We start from the raw sequence: 24,816 nt of genomic DNA on the forward strand, positions 1-24,816 counted from the left end.
AGACAGCAGGAGGGTAACCTGTGGTTGTCTCCTCAGCACACCATCAGTGGCTGTGATTGCAGCTCCCGGGGACTCTGCATTGCCAGAGGAGTTTCAGGGCAGCGAGTGGCCAGAGCCAGAGCGTGCCATGCAGTGTGGTGTGGTCAGCCTGACTCACTGCAGACACTGGGACAAGCCCACATGTGCCTTTCACCCGCCCTGGAAGCAAACAGCCTCCTCAGAGCCCAGCTGATTGCTCCAAAGCACACTTCTGTTAAATCAACGCCTGTGCTTTCACACTCTGCATCTCCATGTTTAGAGCACTGTCCCCATATTTTAAATGCAGATTTCTCATTAGCTGCACTCTCAGATAATTTAAGATGCATCTGTCAGATGAATGATGACAGCTTTCATAACTGCCTTTACTGCTGACCATAAGATAGTTTGTTCCTTCCAAGCACCAGTAGGAAGTTGGTTTTACACTGGGCAGAATTCAAATCTCAAGCATAAATTAAATCTACAGTGAAAACCAATGCAATAATTGAGGCCAAAACTTGGCCTACTGACCCTGCTCATCTGAATCCTATTTCTGAGGGGATAATGATGTATTATTCTTCCTTTTTGACAATTACTCCTTCACAGATAATTTTTGAAATTTTCTGTGCCATTTTTCTGTGATGTTGCTCTGGTATCCTGGATACTTAGTTGTAATATTCTGTGCTCCTGTCACGCCATTATAGTTGCCTAAAGCATGTTTCTTTATTCCTTTTCTGCTCTACCTTTCTTTTTGGCTCTTTCCTGTATTCTGCCACCACATTAACTTCATTTGTGTAACCAAGAAAATGAAGAATTCTACTGAATTCTGAAAGAAACCTTTGTGTTTCATAAGTTTTCTTCTCTTATTATCCCACTACTTTACAAACTGCTACTTCAGCTTTCACTCGAAGGATCACCCCTCAGCCTTCTGTATTATAAAAAGTCATCTATTTTTAGCCCTTTCCCTTTAAAAGCTATCCCTGCATGGTATTATTCACAAATTTGACTATTACTTTTGCTGTATGGATGTTCCAAACCAGTTGCCCCCTATTCTAGTCTGGATGGAAAGTATGAAGTGGAAATATGTTTTATCCTTCTCATATCACCTTACCCCTGTCCAGTCACTCATATAACATGGACATGGTTCTGCATTTTCTCCTCCCTCCTGTGTCAGTGGTGGGGAGAGATTGCTGTCCTCCTTCCCATTCAGATCCGTCAGCTGGGCACTATGTTTGATTGGCTTCTCTGTCAGGTATGTATTGCTGTTGTCCTGGTTCTGGCCAGGGCAGGGTTTATTTTTTTGTGGTAGGCAGGAGGGGCATGGCCAGTACCCTGATGTTGTTCTGTACCACCTCACTTCATTGCCAGGGGCTGGGAAAGGGACTCACTTCCAGGGAGAAGGGGTTTCTTCCAGCCCAGAAAATGCAGTAGAGAGAGCTGTCTGGTATTGTTCACTTACAGGGAGTTTTTCTGCATTAATTATTTATTTTCTTATACCTCTTGTTGCTCTTACTGTTTATTTTTCTTATCTCCTTGCTGTTTCCAGTAAATTGTTCATATCTCAACTCATGGTCTTTGCCTTTTGTGCCTCCAGCTGGAGGGGGAGCAGAGGGGTATTAGTGGGAGTACTAAGTTGGAGAATATAATTTCTAAACCATGACAATAATTTAAAAAATAGTTATATCTCCCTGTGTGCAAGAACTACAAAACACATACTGCCACTGGAGATTCTTTACACAAAAAATGCTGTTTCATGTCCTAGATCTTGGAGCAACTACATCTCATTGTCCATTTGTCTTGTTTTCCAACCCAGAGCCTTCATTTTTACCAAGCTGTCATTTCAAACCTTGAAAATATCTGCAAAACTATTGCATTGTCCTGCCTTGGATATCACTGTAAAATCCACTTTGAGCCCTTTAATACAATGGCCACTTGGACTGACCAGTGTCCCCTTGTAGCCCCTTCTTGTCCCTCATCTCCTCTTTGCCATGCCACCTTTGCAGAGCCAGCAAGGCCTCCCTCTTCAGCTGCTAAAGCCGCTCTGAACATCTGAAATCCCAAATCCTCAGCATCTATAGACACATGTAGTGACGCAGGGCTCCCCAAAACCAAAGTTTTCACATGCCTGTGCTCAAGTTTACCACTTTGCTGTAAAAGGGCTAAGAAAATATTTTTCTACCTACCCCCACAAGAACATGTGGTTTGTTTTATGACAGTCGTACCAGTAGCATTTGGAAAGCAGTGACTCACTGAGTGGTAGTACAGCAAATAGTTCAAATATTTGTTTATGCTGTATTATAGCTAAACCTTTGTGTTTTTTTTAATGTGGAATCTTCACTTCTGACTAAGCTTTGGGATGGATGTAAAAATGTTGAACTGAGGTCCTGGCCTTGAGTTGAATCTGAATGAAGCCCATATGGTGAAGAAAAATACTGCGTGAAAATACTCTGTACAAAAAAACACCCAAAAAAGCCACAACTGAATAAGGTGTCTTTTGAGATTAATGGAGTGTTCGCTGGTTTTCCTGGGAAGATGTCAACTGTTGGTTTGCCTAAGAATAATTCCGATGAGAAGTGGCTTCCCTGTAGTCTTTAAGACTATCCAGCCCTTTCACTTTCATTCTGACCTTCCAGGTAACAACACAAATTTAGTGCTGAGGGGATTTCATAGCTGGACCTACTCTGTGGGTCAGATTCTGAAGAGAGTCCCAGCACCCATTCCACTGTTATTTTTCTAACATGAATACTGGCTGCTTCAGAAGGCACGTTGCCTTATTTTTTGTACATCTGGAACAAATGCTCCAATTACCAGATTTTGTCAAATCAAATACAAATAAGAAAAACAAAACTTAAGTTACAAAGACAAGAAGGCAAAAGGTTGACTGCTAATGAGATACAGTATTTCTCAAAGCAAAGGTAACAAAAAGGTGGAAGTTAGGGCAACACTGAATTTTTAAAAGACAAACATGTTGAATCAGATGGCCTTTATCTCTTTCAGAAATCTTACTGCCTTTGCTTCCTCGGCACTTTCTTCAAATACCCTTCCAACACCCTCAGGCACAACATGGGACAAAGACCTCCAATGAAAAAAAACCCACATACACCAGTACAAGTCCTGTAATCATAGTAATGAAGGGCAGTTTTTCTAGTGTCTGTCATGCAGTCACTCTGATGCTCTGAAGAGTTCACTAGCAGAGACCATCTCAACACCTCTGATTACAGTTTAAATTGCTTACATGGATGTGCATGGCAAGAAGAGGAGATGACACGCATTTATTTTGGAAATCACTAAGTAGATCTGCAACCTTCCAAACCTTTCTAGAAGTTTGCTGATCTCCCAGAAGGTGTCTTCTGGGAGCACTGGGATTTTTATTTATGCTCTTCAGACCTGTGAACTGAGATGAGTATGCTGTGCTTTGACTCAATAGTTACAGCTGTAGAAATAATTCCATAGGAATTATCCTTTTTTAACTTAGCCTAGATTTAGTTTTTGATAAGCAAACAATAACACTGTGGGGTTAAATGATTTTGACACAGAATTTTGTGTGAAGGAAGGGTGATGGGGTCGTTGTACTCCGCATATATAAGCAACACTTAAGTTTATGAAGCTCTAGATATTTGTACTTTAATTCACTATTTTTTTTATTTCATATGAAGTATAGAATGCAGATATATTTTTAAAGGCTTTTTATTTATGACTTTCATCCTATTTTGTGTAGCTGTGTATAGAGCTAGATTTAAGGCTCCTTGGAAGCTTAAAAGTGTGTTGCAAATGCATTTGCACAGATGCCATGTTCTCATTCTATTTGTTCTCTTTACAAGTATTTATATGGTAACGTATCAGAACCTCATTTCATCCAGAATTAGCCAGCAGGGGCAGAGAGAGGGAGAATCCAGGGAAGTGATGGCACATAACATTTCTAGCCGTCTTTTAACTGTGATGCCTCTGCAAAGTTTGTTTGTAGTCATTACACTTTTATTAAATTTAACTCCTTAGTTTTCCAAAGCAAATACACCGAAATCATGGATTTGGCAACTGTAACTACCAGGGTCACTTTTGGGAACATGTTACTCAGTTCTGATTAAAGATGGAACTGAGGGGGAAAATGGAAAATCAGACACTGAAGCCCTAGATATTTTCTGCATATTCTCAGAAACATGTATTGCTTATTCTGGGGGAGGATTTAAAGTATTATTTTTATTAATCACTAGCTGTCACAGAATTATTTCTCATTAAGAAAACTGATATGATTTGTGCAACCTTAAGTAAACACAGAGAGATTATTATTTCACATACTACCTGTTAAAACAAATACACATCATTAAAAAAACATAGTGATGTTTGTTGTTATTGTGGACTGTGGATAGAAGGAAATTGAGATGGACAGCAGCAGGTGTGGCTAAAACCCTGATATTTATGCCTCCACTGAAGCACTTCCCAGTGGCACTCCAAAGGGGATAAATATTACTGAAGAACTTAAAGCCCTGTGATAGAGAAGGGACCATGTTGAGAGGTCAAGTATATTCGATGTTACCCTCAAATGCATTCAGTGAACAATGAGGCAGTAATGAGGACAGGAAAATATCTACTCAGACTTTTTAATGCATCATTAGTCAAGCCAGTGGGTATTATGGTTGAGCTAAAAAAATCAAGGAAAACAAACTAATTTTGGATTAAACCAATTTTTTTTCATTTTCTCCCCAACAAAACAAGAAATTGAAAAGAGGGTTGACCAGAAACAAAACATTTTGTCTTCAGTTTATTTATTCTTTATTTTAGTTAAATTTGTACATTAATAGTTTTGTTCTGAAAATGCTGTAATGAAATGCTTAGTCTCTCCCAAGTATATTTGCTTTCTGAATGTTTTTTCAGAAACTATTTTTTAAATTTGACCCAATTTCATAAATACTTTTATTCTCCCTTCATGATGTGTTTAACTGATTAATCACATTCTCCATTGCCATTATTTTATTTCCTGAGAACAAAGATTACTCATATTTTCTCCTTTTATCCTCCTAATTGAAATGCAGGATGCCTCATCACCAAAATACTTGAGTGTGTTCCATATTAAAAAACACCCGCCACAAAACCTATTTACATAGAGCAACATTGTGAAAATAAGAAATCTGTGTAGTTAAAGATATGTGCACGAGTGAAAAATGGTGAGGGGTGGAGAGATGGGGTTTTGTATGTGATCCCAAAAACGGTGAGGTATTTGTCCATCCTTTCTGAGGTTCTTCCTTCAGGTGAGCAAGTTGGAGAGCAAAGCTGGTGCAATCCCTCAAAGCAAAGACAAGTAACTCCCAAGTGGCACCAACCTGACACGGAGTTTGCGTTCCAAGTCCAAAGTCTTGAATTAAAAGGGAGGGGAATGCATGTGCTGTTTATATGGTACAGACAGAAAAGCAGTAACCCAGACTCTCCAGTACTCATAGCTGTGGTCTACCAAGTTTAGCAGCAATTAAATTTTTACCCCAGGACATACATGTATGTGTTTTTCTCCTTGGTATAGCGAGCTGCAGTAATTAAGGTAACAAATCCACAGGCAGCCCACACAGAATTCCACGGTTCAATGTACGGTTTTTCTGGCTAGTCGCTGATAGGAAGATGAAAGTATTTTAAAGCCAAGGAAAATTTGGACAGCTGCTCTCTATAAAGTCAACAAGATCATAATATGACTACTATTAGTTTGACGATTGAAAGCCGCACATCCCACATGAGGACAGAAAAAAATGCCAGTTCATTTATTTTGTGAAGCCTTTTCCCTCTTTTCAGACAAATGATCTCAAACTTGCCCAGGCTGAGCTTCAGTTAATTGTTTTGCCTCTCTGAGCAATCCTGAAGGGGACTGTGCTAAATTCAGAGCAGAGAGGGTGCTTTGCTTTGCTTCTGGGATGGTTCTGTGTAGATCTTTGATAAGCCAGAGCACAGGAAGGAGCTGGTTGGGATGCTGCAGTGGGAGCCCTGCAGATGGAGGAAGGTGTCCACTATGACTCAGAGACAGATATCTTAGCACAGTTCCCATGTAAATGAACTGAGATAGAAGTATAATGTTTAGTTGCTAATTACATTTAGACTCCTTTGGGGAACCCACCAAGATTTCTATGAATGTACAGTTCCAGCCAGTGAACAGACAGAATAATTCCACTGGTTTGCTCTAACAAGGGACCTAAAGTGAACAATTACTTACACTGCTGCGATTGCCCTTCTTCAAGGTTAAATTCTCCATACAGATTCCACTGTTGTTCTTCACGAGATGATTTTTCTTTGAAGAGCAGTGAAAGTTGTTACATGATCTATCCACTTATTTATTCTTCTAAATTAGCAATACTGCTTTGGGTTAATGATAATGATTTTCTTTTTCATAAGTGACATCTTTATCCTTCATAAACCACATATTAAAAACAAAATTTAAAAATTAAAGAATGAAAAAATAAAACCTTGGAGAATCTTTGAAGGTTTCCTTATCATAACTGATCTTCCAGCATTGACTTTTCATGGCAGACATACGTAACGAAAACTGTTTGTTCTAAAAACCCTCCCTACCTTCCCCACATTACCAAGTACTATTCTAATACTTAATTCCTACTGCCATTACAGCATGTTTCCTAATGACTTGATCTAAATTTCACTTGGTGCAGTTTAAGCCCAACTTGCTGCCAGTGGTGTGTTTGGATTTTCCTCTGTATTCTCCCTCTGCTTGAGGCTTGACCAACATCCAGGTTCCACAGCAACATGATGCTGTTAATTCACATTGGGCAGTCCCAATAGAGTCCATTAGCCCTTGGTGTAGAAATATTCCTTACAGTGACATTCTCCAGCACACGTTGATAAAATTCATTCCTTCCATGTAAGAGTCCTGCCTTAATGCCATTTGCTATTTTATTTTTTACTTGGTGTGTTCAAAAATTTTTTGTATTTACTCAAATATTGCATTCCTAAAAAAAACAAATTTTTATAAGTTGGAAGCAGCAAAGTGGATGTACACTACTGCCAACAAGATCTCTGCTGTAAAATACTGCAATTTGTTCTCATCAGTTCTCTGTTCAAGGTAGTTTCAAGACACAAAGAAGATTGGGGAAGCTTATAGGGACATAATACATGTGTGGATTCAGCAGAATGATCAGTAACTAACAAAACAGCAAAAAAAGCTTCATTTGGCTCCTTGAAACAAGATGTAGCTGAGGAATGTAATGGTAATAGTCTCATTTTGGAACCAGATTTTCAAAGGAATTGTGCTTTGGTTACTGATCTCAGAATCCCTCTTGTTTCTTCACATTGGAGCTACTTCAAGTGCTCAGATCAGATTTGAGGATGTGTTTTTGTCTCTCTAATGTTTCCAGAAGGGGCAGTGGCCTTGCTGTCAAAATACCACTGAGGCTCTGCATTTCACTCCTGTGCTGCCAAGTCAGTTCATAGGATTCTTTCTAATACAGTTTTGGTTTTTCCTTTTAGGTGGAGAGGATTGTAGACAAAAGGAAGAACAAGAAGGGCAAATGGGAATATCTCATCAGGTGGAAAGGCTATGGGAGCAATGAAGACACCTGGGAACCTGAACATCACCTACTCCATTGTGAGGAATTTATTGATGAGTTCAACAGACTCCACGTTACCAGAGAAAAGCGATCCAGGCACGGGAAACAGGCCAGCGCGCCAAAGTTATTGAGGGAAAGCCGAGGGTCGTCTGTGGAGAAAATACCACATAGACCTTCTGAATCTGGGAAGTCTAAAGGATCGACACACAAAAGGAAGAGAATTAATCCATCTCACCAAAAACAGAAACGAGGATATGCAGCAAAGCCAGGATCTGCAAATGACAGGGCTGCTAAAACTGTGACTTACCGAACTACTCCCAGCGGGTTACAGATCATGCCACTGAAAAAGCCACATAATGGTCTGCAGAATGGAGATGGCAGCCATGAGAAAGACTCCAGACATTTTGGGAATGGCTCACAGCAGCAAAACGTGGATTTAAATGATCACGAAGGAGAACAAAACTTGCCCAGCATGTTGGAAGTCAGTAACAATTCCCCTGTTGTGAATGGAATTGGTATGTGATTTAAACAACTCCTCTGTGCGGGAGGGGGGTGTTAATTACAGCAACTGCAAGTAAGGCCCACTCGTGGAAAAATTGTTGTCACACAAGTGATATGGTGAGAAACACACAAGCAAGTTCCACACTTTTCCTACATGTTATACACTTATTTTTATCAGTTGGCTTCTCTCTTTCCTTTTCCCACGGAGTGACACGAAGCAGTGTGGGCTCTGTCACGTACCTTTGCAGTGTAAATCCCTATGGGAAGTGAGGACAGGGCATGGAGTAGGAATGACATCTGAGATATGTATAATGCTGCAGCTTTGGGTTTGTGTATCAACACATAACAAATCACTACTCAGTTAGGTGTGCTCAAACCCCCAGTGCTCTAGAAAATCCAGAATTATTTTAGAATTAATACCACTCTTGCCAAAGTGCCCTGATAAGTGTGGCTGAATAAGATTCAAGTTCTCAGTATTAGTGCTTGTCATAGTCAGAAACACTCAGAACAGCCAGGTCCTGGTCTCTGACAGTGACTGGACACATCAAAAGCCCTAAGACAAACTCTAGAGGAAGGTACAAACAGTGTTAAAGTGAACAAGAAGATACAGGAGAAATTTCTCTCTAATCCTCATAGTTACTGACTGGCTTAGTTCTCAAAGACTAAGGTTTATACTCTCTATAAAAGCTATTCAGCTTAATGGAAATTAAATAGCTTCTCATTATCTATATATGTCCAATCTTTTTGGTTTGTTTGTTTTTAGTCCTACCAAAGTTACAGCTTCAGTGGAGTTTGTGACAGTAATTTCAAGGAGTTAACAGTAAGATGCGCATTTTTTTTTGTCGGGTTTTGGGATTTTGTTGGGGGGGAAGTTGACCTTTACTTTCATTGAATAGCCTCCTGTCCCTCTGTGAGGCAATGAAGTGCAGGATGCCCTGTCTGTCAGTAAGGCAGCCCCAGCCTTTTCAGCCTTCCTACCACCTGGAAGGCTTTACTGATTCCTGAGAGTTTTGAGTATCCTCTTGTGCCATTGGTGTGGGGGGGTGGTTTTAATACCTTTCAAAAACAGCAGGAGGTGTTCCAAATGATTTCCTACTGCTTACTGATACAGGGACGATAGAACCTTTGGAGAATTATTTTTTCTGCTCTTACACACTGCATAAAGGTTTTCATTGAGTGATCCACAGTTGCTCTTGGGGTTTTTTCCCTTCCATGTTACAGTTAATTTAGAACACAACTTTATGTATGATCCCTTTCACCATGCATTTAATCTGCTTTACTGTTGCCAGTTCACCTTTTTCTTTTGATTCAGTGAAGCTCTTCAAAATCTTTCTTAGTTTTCACTCTACTTATTTTGTATTGCCTTCAAATTTTCCTCTCATATTTCTCTTCCCAGTTCATTAATGCAGACATTAAATAAACTAATCCTTCTGCAGGTCCTTGGGACAGCCAACTTGACATGATAAAAAGTAACCATTTGTTCCAATTATTTATTTTTATTAGCTACTTTATATAGCCCATGATAGTTCTCATTTCCTTAACAGCTTCTGGTGAATTGCCCTGCCAAAAAGTTTTCAGAAGTCAGTGTAAATTATATCACGCCACTTTCCATTTTCCACCCTACTGGCAACCTGGCAAATGCTCCTTGATTTGGGAAGGAGAACTGATCTTGCCCAGTGTTACTGGCTATGTGTGATAGCTACTGGGATCCTTCAAATCAGACATTAAATATGCTGTTAGAAACTCCCAAACCAGCAAAATGCATGGTCAGATTTAAATGCATAAGTACTCCTGATGATCTCAATGAAATCTGAAGTTAAAGCACTTAAAAGTGTATTTTGGCTTTTGCATTTTGAGGAGTTTGAGCTCATGTAAGAATGCTTAAAAGGTTACCTGCTTCTTTAAGACCATTTGCATATCTAATTACAGATGCATATAAAGTTTTGGGGTTTTTTTACTGTTTCTAATGAAGTTTTTCCAGTTGTTTCATGTTATTTGTGGAGAAGTTCTGGTACAAAGCCTATCTTTGAAATGCATTAATTCCCATACTTTAGAATTGTTTGTTTAATGTCACAAAGAACTGTAAGGTCAAATGAGCCTTTCCTCTGTCCCCACACGAGCTAAGGAATGGCCTCCAGCACCCCTGAGTGAATAATCCCTGTCAGAGAGCTCTGGTTCAATGGAAAGCTGCTTTGCCTGAGCAGCCAGGTGTTCTCTCCTGGCCCAAGAGCTGATCTCTGCAGCTCCTCTCAAACAGTTCTTTATGACAGCTTTTACATTCTCCAAATCCATCACCTGTGTTCTGTATTTTGCTCCTCTTGCATTCTGTAGGCAAAAGCAAGAGATCTTTCAGTCTCTGCCTGGTTCCTTTCTGAAAAGCCTATACTCAGCAGCACTGCCAAGGTCAGAAATCCCTCGAGTCCTGCTGTGTGATACCCAGCACATGCAGAGTGGAGAAAACTACAAAGAGGAGAGATGAGACTGACTGAGTAAGAGCAGACAGAAACTGGGGAAGAAAGGTCAAAATGAATTCACTAGGTTTTTTCTTAATATTGCCCTGCAAGCTTGAGAGAAGCCACGTTTCTTGATGCAGGGGTCTGAAATGTCAAGGGGAAGAAACTTGCTCTAGTCTTCACCAAGTCCAGTAATTTCCTGAACTCCGTCAGTATTCACACTCGCACCGAGGATGCCAGTGTGATTCTGCCCTGTGTCCCATTATTATCACAGAAACCCACTTTAGTTGGGATTGATGCCACACTAAAACCAGGCTAAAATTTTACAAACGAAGAAAGTTCCAGAGAAAAAAATGCCCAATTTCTTGAATAACAGAAATTTTGTTCCAAACATCTTTGGTTTCAAAACTTTCTCCAAATCTGAGCCAAGGTCCTAAGGCTGTGTCCCTGGGGAGCAGGAGCAGTGTGGCAGTCTGCTTGGCAGGACTCCCACGTTTAGCTTGGAGGCAGCCAGCTATGCCAGAGGTTTCAGGCAGTCTGCCACTGAGTCTAGAAACTGAAAGCCTGGCATGCTCCATCAGCACTCGCAGGGCTCCCAGGCACTAGATGTGGAACAAAGAGGGAGCCTGGAGGACCTGGTTTGGCTCCCAGAAGCTGTGGCTCCCGGGCAGTCCTGTTCAGAATCCGAGGAAGCAGACATTTGTGTCAGCTTTGAGATTGCCTGGATGGAACCCAAATTAATGGCAGATTCATTTCACTGCTAAGTGCAAGACTGCACAGAAAATACGTACAGAAATTTTAGGTTTGTCTTGAGATGAAGCCTCGATTTGGAAAAGTCAAAAATTCCCAACGATTTGAAAACCCAGCTATAGGCCCTGCTCTGCTACCAGTGTGGGCTTATGCTTGAAGGTCTCCAAAGCCCACCAACATGAGCCAGTATTGTTTCATTTTATAATAATGCTTATTATTATTTACTGCATTGAACCAAGCAATATAGACAGCAATGTTTAAACTAGAAGTAATCAAATAATAGCTATTTTGTCTGTCTGTACATGCCAGTTCTGTTCAAACAAATAACAGCTCTTTGAAAACCAGCTTTTGATGACTCCTTGAATGAACTTCCACCAGTCTGCTTGGTTTTGTGTATAAATCCACTTGGGTACAAGTGTTTCTTCTTCAGCCTATAGACAGACTCCCATCAGGAAGCTCTTTACCCCAGAAGGATGAGTGTGTGCCTGCAGGTGTGTGCACAAAATGTTCAGTGCATCCCAGTGGAGGCCTTGGGACCTTGTGGAAGTTGGGACAGATCTTTAATACCAAAAACTGTCTTCTACCTTCTACACGTCCTGCCATAAGGAGAGCAGAATTATTTTAATGACAGTTATTTAAGGGTCTGCAAATTGAAAAATATTGAAAAACTCTGTGAAGAGCATCCATTGATGCTCCCAGGAGCTAACACTACTGGTCTTTCTGATGATATTTGTTGTCTTTTGTTACCACATTCCTGTTTCTCTCCAGATATTGTAATAGAGAGTGATTGTTTTGTCAATTTTCTTGACAGCACCGAAAAACATCTCCTTTTAATTTTCTCTTTCCTTTTTCTACATCGCTCCTTTTCTGTACCATCTGCTGAAGAATTTCTGCCTGTCATCTATCACTAACCACTATTTCTCTCCATTACAAAAATCTTTGTAGTCTCATGGTGCCCTTGATTTAAGTACTCTCTGTGACTGCTTCCTCTTGGTTTTTTAGCTTATTCTGTTTTATTTATTCTGAAAGAATACTGGCAGTAAAAGACAAGCAGACGTGCTTGCTCTCTCAATTTGGATAAAAACTCACTGCTTTTAGATATCTTACAGATGCTCCCTTAGCTGGAGAATCTGAAATTATTAGTAAATTATCAACAGAACACAGCTTTGAAGTATGTACAGTATTAACCATTACCCACAAGAAAGAAAAGAGGCAGTTAAAGGCTATTGGGAAAACTGAGGAATGCCCAGCTGCTTTACCAGGGAGAGTGAGGGAGCATGGCTTATTTCACCTAGAAGAATTAAAGCTCCATCATCCCTTCCTTTCAGCATAAATGCATACTGCTAACAAAAGCAGCAGTCCAGCTCTCCTTCCCAGGACACCCTGATTGTTATTCCTATCCCTCCCTGTGCTCCAGTTTTAGTACTCTGGAGGCTACAAGGTGAACTGCATCTGTTTGAAAATTAACCAGCTTTGCAGGGTGAGTTTTCAGGCAGAGGAGATCACCAGGCCAGTTCATGGTGTGGCTGCTCGTACCAATGCTGAGGTGGCTGTGGAAGGTGGTGGCCCAACTGCACCATTAAATTGGCTCTGATGGAACACTGAGAAAAGATGTATCTGAAAATGACAGCAGCTTGAGGTGTCCTCTAGCACTGGGCAGAAGCAGTAGAAGGAGATGTGAAGCTCCAAGTCCCCCAAAGCAGTGAGGGTCAGTGTGATCTTCCCACACTTTCCTCTCCCACTCTCTGTCTGCCTCAGCTTTTTGGAATATAAAATTCTGATGTGTTTTCTGCAATGCCTGGTAGAATGGAGCCCCAGTCTCAGAACCTTTGGCAGTGGTGGAGTGCTGTAGAAGATGCAGGGGTGGGCAGCTAAAATGAAGAGGATAACAGGAATAAAAGAGGCTTCAGTTAGGAGAGGGGGTGACTGAGGGGCAGCATGATCAAAGTTTACAAAATCATTAAGGTCTCAGATATACTAAATGCAGAACTGTTGCTCCTGAAATCCCTTGATAGCAGAACTAGGGACCATTCACTGAAACTGAACATCAGAACATCAGATAAAAGCACAGATGAAAGAAAATTCTTCTCTGTGTAGTGGCTACCCAACTTCTCAAACTCATACCACAGGAAGCTGTGGAGACAGACAGCGTCAACAGGCTCAGAAGGGGATTAGAGAGATCCATGAAAAGGTCCACAAGCAAACACTGAAGGAAACGGGAGGGATGAGCCCTCTCATTTTTCTATACAACACTTAGGGATGATATTATGGGAAAGGACTGCAGAAAGCAACCGAGCTTGCATTTTCTCCTTAAATAGCATCCTTTACTGCCATCTTTTACTGCCATTCTTGGAAAAGGATTACTGCATGCAGCAGTGGTCTGGGAACATCTTAGGTTCCCCTAAAAACATGTTGAAGCTTCACACAAATATAAATGTTGGCTTAGGTATTCCACAAATTCTACTGCTGATTAAACACAAAGTAATAATTAAACTCCCAGTAAAGGAAAGAGGATTTTCTCCCATTCTGTTTTCCTTTTGTACTTAGATTGAGCATCAAAAACTCACTATTAAGCCAGAAAACCACACTTAGATGTATCTAAAGCTTCCTTAGTTAATTTGTGACATCCTTAATTTGTTTTGTGTGCAGTATAAATTGCTTTGAGACTTTGAATGTCTCTTTTTGCCTGTCACAGTCACTTTTCACCTTGACATACTCAGGTGGCTGCTCTCCTTGTGTGCACTGAGCAGGTGCTGACTACTGACCCTCCTGCAGGGACAATCCCAATGGCTCCAGTGGCTCCAGAGCAAACCCTCAGGAGCTCCACCACCTCCATGCAGCAGACATGCTAAATTGGCCTGGGTCCACATCAGTCTTGTCTTTAGAGTGTGCTGATCATTTTCTCCAGTTTATCGGATTAAACAAGATTACAGGGATGCACTGGAGACACGGAAACAAGAAGATACTCACCTTATATTGTTCTGTTAAAGATCCACTTCTGGAAATGGCACCTTTTCATTTATGTTTCTCTCATATTTAATTTAGATCTTTCCTCTGGTGAAATTTCTTTCAGCTGGCATCCAGATAGTTAAAATGCTGTGATAAGATCTATAGCTTCTTACATCATATATTCATTTACAAACTGAATACATAAGGAAGAATAAAACAAACCAAAAAATTACTGTGAGGCTTTTTGTTGTGCTGGATTATCTGAGTTAATTAATCTTCTACTGTTCTCTTACCATCTGTATTTAAAATAGATGTAGAATAATCTTCCACACTAGGTAAGATAATCAGTAGTTAGTCTGACACACCTTCCATTCAATGGGGATTTGTGCCTCTTGATTTTGTAAGTACTTTACACTTTTTTGGGAGTTTGAAATCGCCACAATTCAGTAGCTTATTGCTGGTTAAGCATTGAATAGATAAAAATGCAGTATTTAATAGCCTGCCTCGGTCAAAGAGTTAATTAGTTTCAGTACATTATTCCCAATGGCATTGGTGTTCTATTAGTAATTTCACAAGTTGATTTCTGTTTGTAAGAATACGTGTCAAAAAAAAAAAACACCTTAGGAAAATGAAGAAACGTGCCATAGGAAATTATTCATAGCATTTAAAGTTCAAGCACATGGTAATTTCTACACTTGGAGACACTTTTTGTCAAGAAAACAAATTTCCAACTCTTCTGGTTTCAAATGATTTTTTAAAAGTGATGATTTAATGGAATTTGGCCATGTTTACATTGCACCAGGTAAATCCTCTATTCAGTGTAACATAGGCAATGCTTTAGATGATATCTCTTAATTCAACAACAAAAAAGAGTTTCCTGATTGACTGGGCAGGCTCCTGGACAAAGGTGGATGCCCATATGTAGGTGTGTGAGTACCCACATGCACACACCGCTGAGCACTGGCTGTGCTCTCACATCCCATCTCCTGACTGCAGTGCACATACAGGATTTCACACACTGTGAACAATTCCACAGGCCACTGCCAACTGTGAGGTGTCAGACAGATCAGTTACCTACGTAAGCATCAGGCTGAAACATAGCTAATCCAAAAGGAGGGTAAGTGATTTTGGTTTAGAGTCATCTGTTATGAATTCATTGTTCAATTCTATTCCAGCAGAGCATTTTTAATTGGATGGTGGTCACTTAAAGTATAAAACTTAAATCTGTATTCTAATATTCATGTTGTCTGCCCTTTAAAAATTCCTGGCTATTTGAAACCAGGAGCTGGAACAGGTCAGCTTTGGCAGGAGTAAAGAACAGAACAAACAAAGGTGTTTTCATTCAGCTCTCTCTTGGCCTTTCTTAAAAATGGTGCATTGTGGGCTGGTGTCTATATAAACAAAAACCAGTGACTTCAATCTCTGTCCCTCAACAACTTGTCTCTCTTTTATTTTTAATGGCAATAGTGTGAAACATCCGTAATTAGAAAAGGATTATTGCATACAAACCTTGTAAAGCTCCTTCAACACCCCCACTCGGCATTGTTGCCAGTCATCATCTATTGCCTGTTACAGAAACACCATCAGACATCAGCAAAGGAATGGTTTGTAGTTCATACACAGTGTAAGTGAGAATAAACTGTCTCTTAAAACTGGCTTATTATTGCTCTTACTTGTTTTTAAGGAGGAATTATGTCTTTCTCCTCACAGTTCTCTTTTTTCCCTACTGCTGGATACTCTCCAAAATGGCATCAGTTCCTTGGGTCTAGAGGTTGTCTGATCAGAGAACAGAAAGTTCTGCACGTTGGAGCACAGAATAAGAACAATGGCTTGAGGCCACGTTTGACTAGCCAGGCACATTCTTTTATTTATTTTTTTCTCACTGTTTTATATTTATTTATTTGTGTTGAAGCTAATACAGAGTATCACTCCATTTCTTTGATGGTGCAGAGGTAATTGTGCTTCGATTCTTTCCATCTGCAAGGTCCTTCTCTGGCCAATGGAAGCTTGAATCTACACAGCACTGTGAAAAGGAAACTTGATGGAGAGAAAGATTATGTCTTCGATAAGAGACTGAGATACAGTGTGCGACAAAATGAAAGTAACTGCCGCTTCAGGGACATTGTAGTCCGGAAAGAAGATGGTTTCACACATATTTTGCTGTCCAGTCAGACTTCAGAGAACAATGCACTGACCCCAGAGGTAAGTGTTCAGCCCTAAAAGCCAAAGATAGCCGTCCTAATGTGTGGGTTATATCGCAGACACTGCACTTGAATTCGATTTTATCTATTTTCTTTTCCCTAATTGATGAACTTAGAAAAGAAATCTGGAGTACAGACATATCTAAATTTTTCATGCTTGGGATTCCTATCCAAAAGCATGCAACGAAAATTGTATTTTAATTCACATGTCTGGGGAAAAAAAAAGTAACGAAAGGAATGGCAGAATCAGTATTTCCAGCATGGAATTGTGTGAAGCAGCTTTTCACACGTTTAAGTTACTGATATTTACTATCCTTAGGAGAAATCTGGTCTCTTTCCTTTTACTAATTTAAATAGTTCTCCAGTTGTACACAGAGAATTTCAGTCTATATCCTGAGACAGCCGTTCTAAATTCTATCTTGATCCCTAATTACTTTTTCTCTGAATCACTGTATGAGTCCTTATTTATGAAATCTTAACCAATTAAGGGCTCTATCCTCAGCTGAATTGCACACAGTCATACAACATATAGAAGATATAAATGAATTCCCTTGTGCCAAACACTATACACACAAGGGCAGACTCAGATTCGTACCACCCAAGTACACACATGGATCACTGGAAGGGCTGTGGAGCTTTTCCTTCCATTCCCTGTGGCTGCAGTGCCCTGTTAGAGCATTCCCATGTCAGAAGAAAAGGGGTGTCCATAAGTGCTTGCATCAGGATGGATGTCCTGGGGAGAGGAGACCACACCTGAGCCCTGTTCCACACCAGTAATGGCCTGATGGACAGGGGCTGCCATGGACCAGGGACACCAGGAGCTGCCTCCCAGCACCAGCCTGGCCTGTCTGAGCATCCTGCAGGCAGAGTTCCTCCAAGGGCTGCCCTCACTGGGGAGGTCTCAGCCTTTTCTACCCCCAGACACTCCAGCACAGCTGTGTCCTACACAGCAGCTTCAAGATAAGAGTGTATGAAATACCAGTTTGAGCACCACCTGAGGGAAGAGTAGATTGTAGCTTTGGGGAATCATTTTATTCAGTAAGAAAATTAATAGCTTTGAAGTTAATCACTTACAGTGGGCAGGTATGAGGATTCCCCTTCTCAAATGCACAAATACACTGAGTGATATTAAATGGCTAAAACTGATGGTACATAACATTTATCACTCCTAGTTTTTAAACTATCTAATATTTAGAAGGACTATCTTGGTAATTACCACAGAACACCAAACACTCGCTTTTAACACTAATTTCTTGAAATGAATTAGATTGCATCAAATCCATCACTCCATCTCTGTCTTAATTGCCACTAATTGACACTGCAGGTAATTTAAATAAAGGAGCTCAAGGGCCTGAAAAAATATCAAATCATGGACTTGTGTGTTCAGTCAGAACAGACATACCTTTACATTGCTGGCTGTGCTGTTCCACATCAGCAGTGTTCAGATGCTCTAACCAGGGGATTAATTCAGGCTTTTTGGATCTGCCAAACCAATCCATTTCATCCTTTGAAAGTTTTCAATATGCCAGGAACCCACCTCTGTGGAAGAATAAATGATAAGCATGTAATAGTCGTCTCCCTGCATCACCAGCGTAGACTATTTCTAGGACCTTTATTGAAGCTCACTTGAAAACCAGGAAATACATTTTAGAAAACCACTTTACTGACCAGGGTGGTCAGGAATTAATCAGGTATTGAGTTCTCCACATGGAGATTGTCTGTTTAAACCTCATCCAGGCCAAGAGCAGTGGCAAGCTCTTGCCCTTGAAAGACTCGTGGCTGTAAACATGAAACTGGTTCTTTGGCCTCGGTCCAGGCTGCTGCCCATGATCATTCACACCACAAAATCCAGCACCTCCAGGACTGGCAATTTCACAATCTTGCTGGCAGTTATAGCAAAAACCCCAGGAACTGAAAGGAAGAATGTGTTGAATGACTTGTCCCTGCAGTTTGTCACCCATAGCCATAGGTGAGACAAACTGACAAAGTATTTTAGGGAGGTTTAGAGCATTTTCAGTTTTGATGCCCATTATCCCCAGTGAATATGAAGTACAAACACACAAGTCCTACAGAATGAAGAAAGTGTGTTCCATTTTGTGTAAAGAAATGCTAACTTCAAGCTTTATTAGACATTTAATAAATTATGTTTGCCAAATAGCAAATGAATCATTTATTCAGAGCAGGTCTGTTTGATGTGCTTAAATAGTGGCCTGGTTAGACCCAGCCATCTATGTTAAAGAAATAAAAGGTGTGCACTGCAAACAATCATTTTAAACTTTTAAACTTAAGCTTATACAAAATCCCTCTCACCCCTCAACAGCTCTGCTTCCCTTTGTGCTTTGTAGGAATCTTTAGATGAAATTTAATAGTTGTGTTCAACCATTGGCCCCTGCTATTTAAAAAAGTCTAGAGAAGTCTACCTGACTCTTCATCTGTGTTGTTGGTAACCTCCTTTGTGCAGGTGATTTTAGAATGAAATGTGCCGATGCTCTTTCCAGCAGCCTTTGCACTGATTGAAGTTGGCTCAATGCCTCTTTAGTAATCGAGTTTTTTTCTACAAAAACGTTCAGGGCAGTATAGAAATTCTCTCTTACTTTTTACAAGAGCTTATAAAACTTCCAAGACACTGTCCTGAAACAGCAGGTCTTGTTCTTATTTCAGTAGCTTAGGCTTGCTACTTTTAAGATTTGTTTTTTAAATCCATTTGTGAAATAGTTCATTATGAATTCCATTAGGGCATTTTTTTTCTCGTGGGACTTTCGCTTCTCCTGAAGCTCCTTCTCCAGTGATGCCGCTGCTGATGTAACTCAGCACATCCGAAGGATCCAAATTCTGTATCAGACTAAATGGACCCATCTGCTCTTCTCATTTAACACTATTAACAGAGCTAGGAGTTAATACTCCCCTGGATTAAAAGTGGAACATTCCCTAAACGGCCAGTGCTTCCACTGAAGAGTGATAGAACTACCTCAAGTACCTTCTCATACACAAGAATCAGGTTTCAAATTTCAAATGTGAATAACAGGGTTTAAAGTTCTGCCAGGTGCATTTTGGAGCACTGGCTTGCCTTCGCTTTTCCCAAACTGGAAATAATAAAAAAGAGGCAGGTACAAGTTTACTGTTCTCTGTAGTTCTGCCCTCTACACAAAAGTAAATTGTGGGTTTGGACCAGTGCTTGTGCCTGCAGCTTTAGAGGTTCCCAAGTCCTTTAGGCGCTGGACAGAAAGGACAAGGAATCAGTAACACAAAGTTTATTTATGTAAAAAGGCACAAGTGGGGAAGAGCTTCTAAGAACAACAGAATGGCTTTAAAATTTTGGTTTACCATAATATTTACCTTTAAGAATATCACAGTGAGTCCTCAGAGATTCAGAGAAGTTAACTTTTTTAATTAGTGCTTCTATTTATGTGAACAAGAGATTTCTGTTCAAGATACTTTGTGTAATTACGGTGATGAATTCCTAGCTCTTTGATTTTCCCAGAATGTAAGCAAGATGGAAAGCAAAGGGCAACAAATGCCTTTGGAAGTTTCCTGCGTCCAGCAAAAGGCATTAAAATAAGCTCTTAGAAGTTTAGTGAAGTTTTAGCTGGTTCATGTTTATTTTGCAATATAAGATGTCCTGGTCAAGAACTAATGAGATTATTTATTTGACAGGTTTAAAAATATAAGCAACTTCTGAGAAGGTGATAATTTTATTATATATTTGTGTTTCAGTAGAACAGTAAGTGAAGCACTAGGTCTGGTCTAAATTTACAATCCAGTCAACTATCATAACCTAAATAACTGGCCCATACTGTTCTGTAAATACTTCCTCGGAAATTTTCATCAAATGCATTCAAATAGAAATACTGTCCCCATAACTGAAAATTACCTAAAAGGCCATAAAAAAGCTAATTAATAAAAGCATGGATCTGGAGAATATTGCTAAGGAGCTCTGGAAATAGTAGTATTAGATCTGGTCCACTAGAGAAAATAAAATTTAATTGGACAAATGCCATAGTTTTAGCGAGATGGGGAAAAGTTTAAACTCTGTGGAAGAAAGAAAAAGAATATGGAATCTGACAAAGAAATGTCAGTACAGACAGGCTGTATCTCTGTATTTGAGAACTGAACCCACCACTACATTAAACAGAAATTTGTCCTTAAAAACAGGGGGCAGTTCTGAACTGAAATTATATTTACTTTACAGTACTACAGTTCAATATACAGTTCTGCAACCCTGCAGACAAACCAGCTCTTTTTTCATTATTTACCTATTTGTAGCTTCCCTATAATCATAAAAATAGCTGGAGAAAAATGCCCATCCCCAGATAGCGCACAGGGAAAGCCAAGGCTCCAGAGGCAACAGTGAGCAGGAGTTGCCTTAACCAGGCTGAGTGACAAAGGGAATTGTGCACTGCACCAGCGAAAGAACCATGGTGAGGTTCCTGACCAGGGGAATAGCACTGACTTGCCTGGAATTGATGGATTCCAATGAGCCTCCAGGCACCTTTGGATGATAAAGTTAATGACAAACTTAAGGCTCTTTAGAAAAAAACACACTTTTTGGAGCCTAAAAATGCTGATTCATAAGGATTTCCTGGTTTCTTTTGATAGAAACAAGTGGAGCAGGGGAACTAAATTTCCCCTCCTGCTCAAAAATAGTAACCAAAGCCTTCCCACTTTTAACCATATCTGAGAAATTGATTCCTAATAACAGACTCAATGTCATCCTCTCCAGAACTTTGGAAAAACAGTCATGAGAATATTGGTTTTTCTTACAAGAAATGTAATGTCTGCTCAAAAATTTGGACGGGTTTTTAGATGGCTTTAGTCATCCAGATCAGGGAGGGGCAAGATAAAAAAGAGGCAGGTTTGTAACAGGAATGATGTGTGTGAAGGACAGCAAAGAGGTGGCACATAGGCAAATACCACTGGAGGAAGGGGAATCTTAAAGAAAATTGCTGAATGGGTATATGGCCTAATACTTAATGCAACATTCTTCACTGGATAGAAGAATGTTTGTGACTGGTATTCCCTAACATTATTTATACATTCACCCTAAGAAAGAGCAGATTGTGAGATCTTTTATAGTGAATGAAGAGAACAACATTGCATTCGCATGGAACTAGGAAAACCAATTTTTTTTTTTTTTAAATATCTACCACATTCTAAAGTTTCTCTTTTAACACTGAACAGAGGTTTTAGGGTTTTTTCCTCTTTGGTTCCCCATTATATGTGCAGTGTTGCTGTGTTTCTCCCAGCTGAGGGCTCAGACAGCCTCTGTGACTCTCAGAATAAACAGTGCTCCTGAAATCGCTGATGACATTTTTGTACCTGCATAAGAATTTCAAATACACTTCCAAATTCTGCAGCTTTTAATTACTTCACTTCCACCCACTATAACACACTCAGCATTACAGCCGTTTCTGAAGTGGCTCTTGTGGAAGTGGAGCATCTAAAAGTTCACCACCTGCTCTCTCATGCCCAGCCCAGCAGCCAGTAATACTCATCTTCACACAAACCCAGAGGGAAAGCAGCACAATCCATAGCATTTCTATTAAAAGGCTACCTAGGGGGTGGCATCAACAAAACTTCAGTGTTTAGGGACATTCCTTAAACAAGGAACTTTAAAGATCTAAAGAAGTTTTGGTAACAGAAAGTAGTGAACAGAAATGATCACAGGCTAAAAATCTCAGCTTTCTCTCACACAGAAACTCTATTTAAGTCCCCAGCCACATTTAGCTCTCTCTTACCTAACTTTACACCAACAGCAAATCTTCTGGTGCAAAAGAGAAAAATTTGAGACAGCAGGACCGTGTCTATAGGAAATCCTCTGACACATGGGTGTGATTAAGGACAGGAGGTGTCACACTAGATGGAATTAGGGCCATTGCAGTGAGGAGCAAGTTATTTGCAGTGAGGAGCACATTATAGAGGAGAGGGGCCTGAAACGAGTCACAGCTCACAAACCACACCCAACTGTGACCAAACGAGAAGTTACCCATCAGAAGTTTATGAAATAATATTTCCTTTTAAAAATCATTAGGAAACAATTCTCTGCTCGTGTGAAAGACCATTCTCCTACAATACCAGCAGCTCAATTTTATAAAGATTCTGATCAGGTTTGATTTATGGTGCAATTAATAGCTTGATCCAGTTGTAAAACAAAGTCAAAATGTCTCTTTTTCAATGGACTTTTATGATTTAACATTTTTAAACTGTAAAAATGCCACTGACCAGAGAAAAATGAAAAATACATTTGTCATGTCGATGTATATGATGTCCTCTTGTCCTGCTTTGGTCTGGTTGAAGTCGTATAAACCAAAGTAGTTGAAGAACTGAAAACTGGGTTTACAAATTTTGCTTTCAATCTCTTGAGGTTAATAATAGGCTTTTGCTGTGGTAAACATGTTCCCGAGGATACAGTGATGTACACAATGAAAATAAAAAAGTGATATTTGAAATTATTAAATTGCAATCAAATTAGCATAAGCTGGGTAGAATTTCCCATACAGCAAAGAACCCCCAAGTCCTAAAACCTTTTTGAATTAATAAAACATCAACAAAGCACTGCCAAATATAAAATACTTTGCAAACTCTCAGTGTTATCGTTCTAATGATTCTAATACCATTATATATTAAAATCATATATATCATTGATGTAACTATTAATAGTGCCCAAAATTTAAGTCTCTCAAAATCAATAAGGTTTGTAAAAGTAGGGAAATGATATTGCCACGGCATGCATGTCGAATTGTTTGCTTTTCTTTATCCACAGATCATGAAGGAAGTTCGGAGAGCATTGTGCAATGCATCAGCTGATGACAGTAAACTCTTACTTCTCAGCGCAGTGGGAAGTGTATTCTGTAGTGGCCTAGATTACTCATATTTAATTGGCAGGTTATCCAATGACAGAAGAAAGGAAAGCACTAGGATTGCAGAAGCTATAAGGTGACCCAAGCTTACCTATGATCTCTAAATTATGAAATGCAGTGTGTGATTATAAAAATATTTATCAGGTCCAAAAATGTTGTATAGTTAAATGTTGATTGCATTCTAATTATCGTCCTGCAAATTTGTTTAGTAGAAAGAAACTTGGACCTTTCCGTATTAGAAAAGAAAGCACATTTATTCCAGTGCTAATATCCATAGGGATTTATTTTATTCTAATTCTCTGTATTTAATATTTCAAATCATTCCTCCGAATTCAAATACAACTTTGTTGTTGTTTTTCCAAATTCAGTATTGCTTCATGTTCCTGAAAGGCAGATCTTTTACTTGCTTTAATGTTCATCATTTTAATGAATTTCAGTCCAAATGGGAATCCATGGCTTACTCATATTCTGTTGAAATAGCAGTCTGCCACTGTATTTCAGAACCTTACTAGAAGGGTCTCCACTCTTCTTCTTAAATTTAAATTACTTAATATATATGTAAATGTAGTTTTATTTTTGTACCTAAAATGTGACTTTCCTTATATATAAATATATAAATATATATATATATCTATATATATATATCACATCACCTTAGTAGAATTCCAGGGTTTATGACATGCAGTCTGCAAATCAATCTGCACAACACATCATCAAATATTCCATTATCCACAAGGTAGATTTTCCAGTATAAATCAACCTTATTCCACTAAAGCCAATGGTATTTCACCAGTCTGTACCAGGAGATGATTTGGTCCTTTTTTTCCTCTCCATTTCCTACAAATAAATACTCTTCTGAGAGATTTAAAACTTTATGCAACAACTCTATGAAGGAATATTAAAGAATTTTTTTATAAGATGTCTCTACTTGGGATTTATTAGTATAACATAAGATCAGGTTTAGGTATTACACAAAATATATTAACCACCAATTATCTTGCTTACAAATACTGCAGATCAGTTTGGATTCCAGGTTAAAAACTTCTGAAATTCTAAAAGTAGCAATTATTTTGAAAGACTTTAAAAGATAAATGTAGTAAGTTACAATCTGTTTATAAGACCCTAACTATGCTCGAATATCATGGAGGGATATTTTTTTAAAAGAGAAACCCTTTGAAGGACACAGCCTAAGTTTATTTTTTAAATGTGAGAGTTTTTAACAATGTGGAACAAAAAAAAAAAAAAAGTGAGGGAAGAAAATCACTATTCTTGTTTGAAAACACAGGCACACTCATCACCCACCAAAAGATACAAATTTAGTATTATTCTTGTAAAAATTGTGGACTTCGGTGTTGTTATAGAAGTTTACATTTATTTGCACACATCTAATATACAGGTATACTTATCAATCCAACATTTAAATAAGTATGAACCAGACTGTGATACTCAGTTTTTCCACCCTTGGACTCACAGAACACTCTTGAAATACTGGTGCAATGTACTGCTCCTTGTCAAGAATGTCGGCTTCCAGCCCACTGAAAATAGATTTTTATTG

General features: G+C 39.3%; 1 protein-coding gene across 1 annotated transcript in view; it reads left to right on the forward strand.

Moving 5' to 3' along the window:
* Positions 1-24,816, forward strand: part of CDYL2 (chromodomain Y like 2) — a 56,317-nt gene that overhangs the window by 20,885 nt on the left and 10,616 nt on the right. The window contains exons 2-4 of the mRNA XM_066194654.1: positions 7,471-8,065; positions 16,188-16,405; positions 23,165-23,337. Coding sequence (XP_066050751.1) covers positions 7,471-8,065; positions 16,188-16,405; positions 23,165-23,337 — 986 coding nt within the window. The remainder of the gene's footprint in view (positions 1-7,470; positions 8,066-16,187; positions 16,406-23,164; positions 23,338-24,816) is intronic.

This window comes from Chamaea fasciata, unplaced genomic scaffold, assembly GCF_029207755.1.
Source record: "Chamaea fasciata isolate MVZ Bird 193981 ecotype frontalis unplaced genomic scaffold, bChaFas1.0.hap1 SCAF_12, whole genome shotgun sequence".
Classification (NCBI taxonomy): Eukaryota; Metazoa; Chordata; class Aves; order Passeriformes; family Sylviidae; genus Chamaea; species Chamaea fasciata.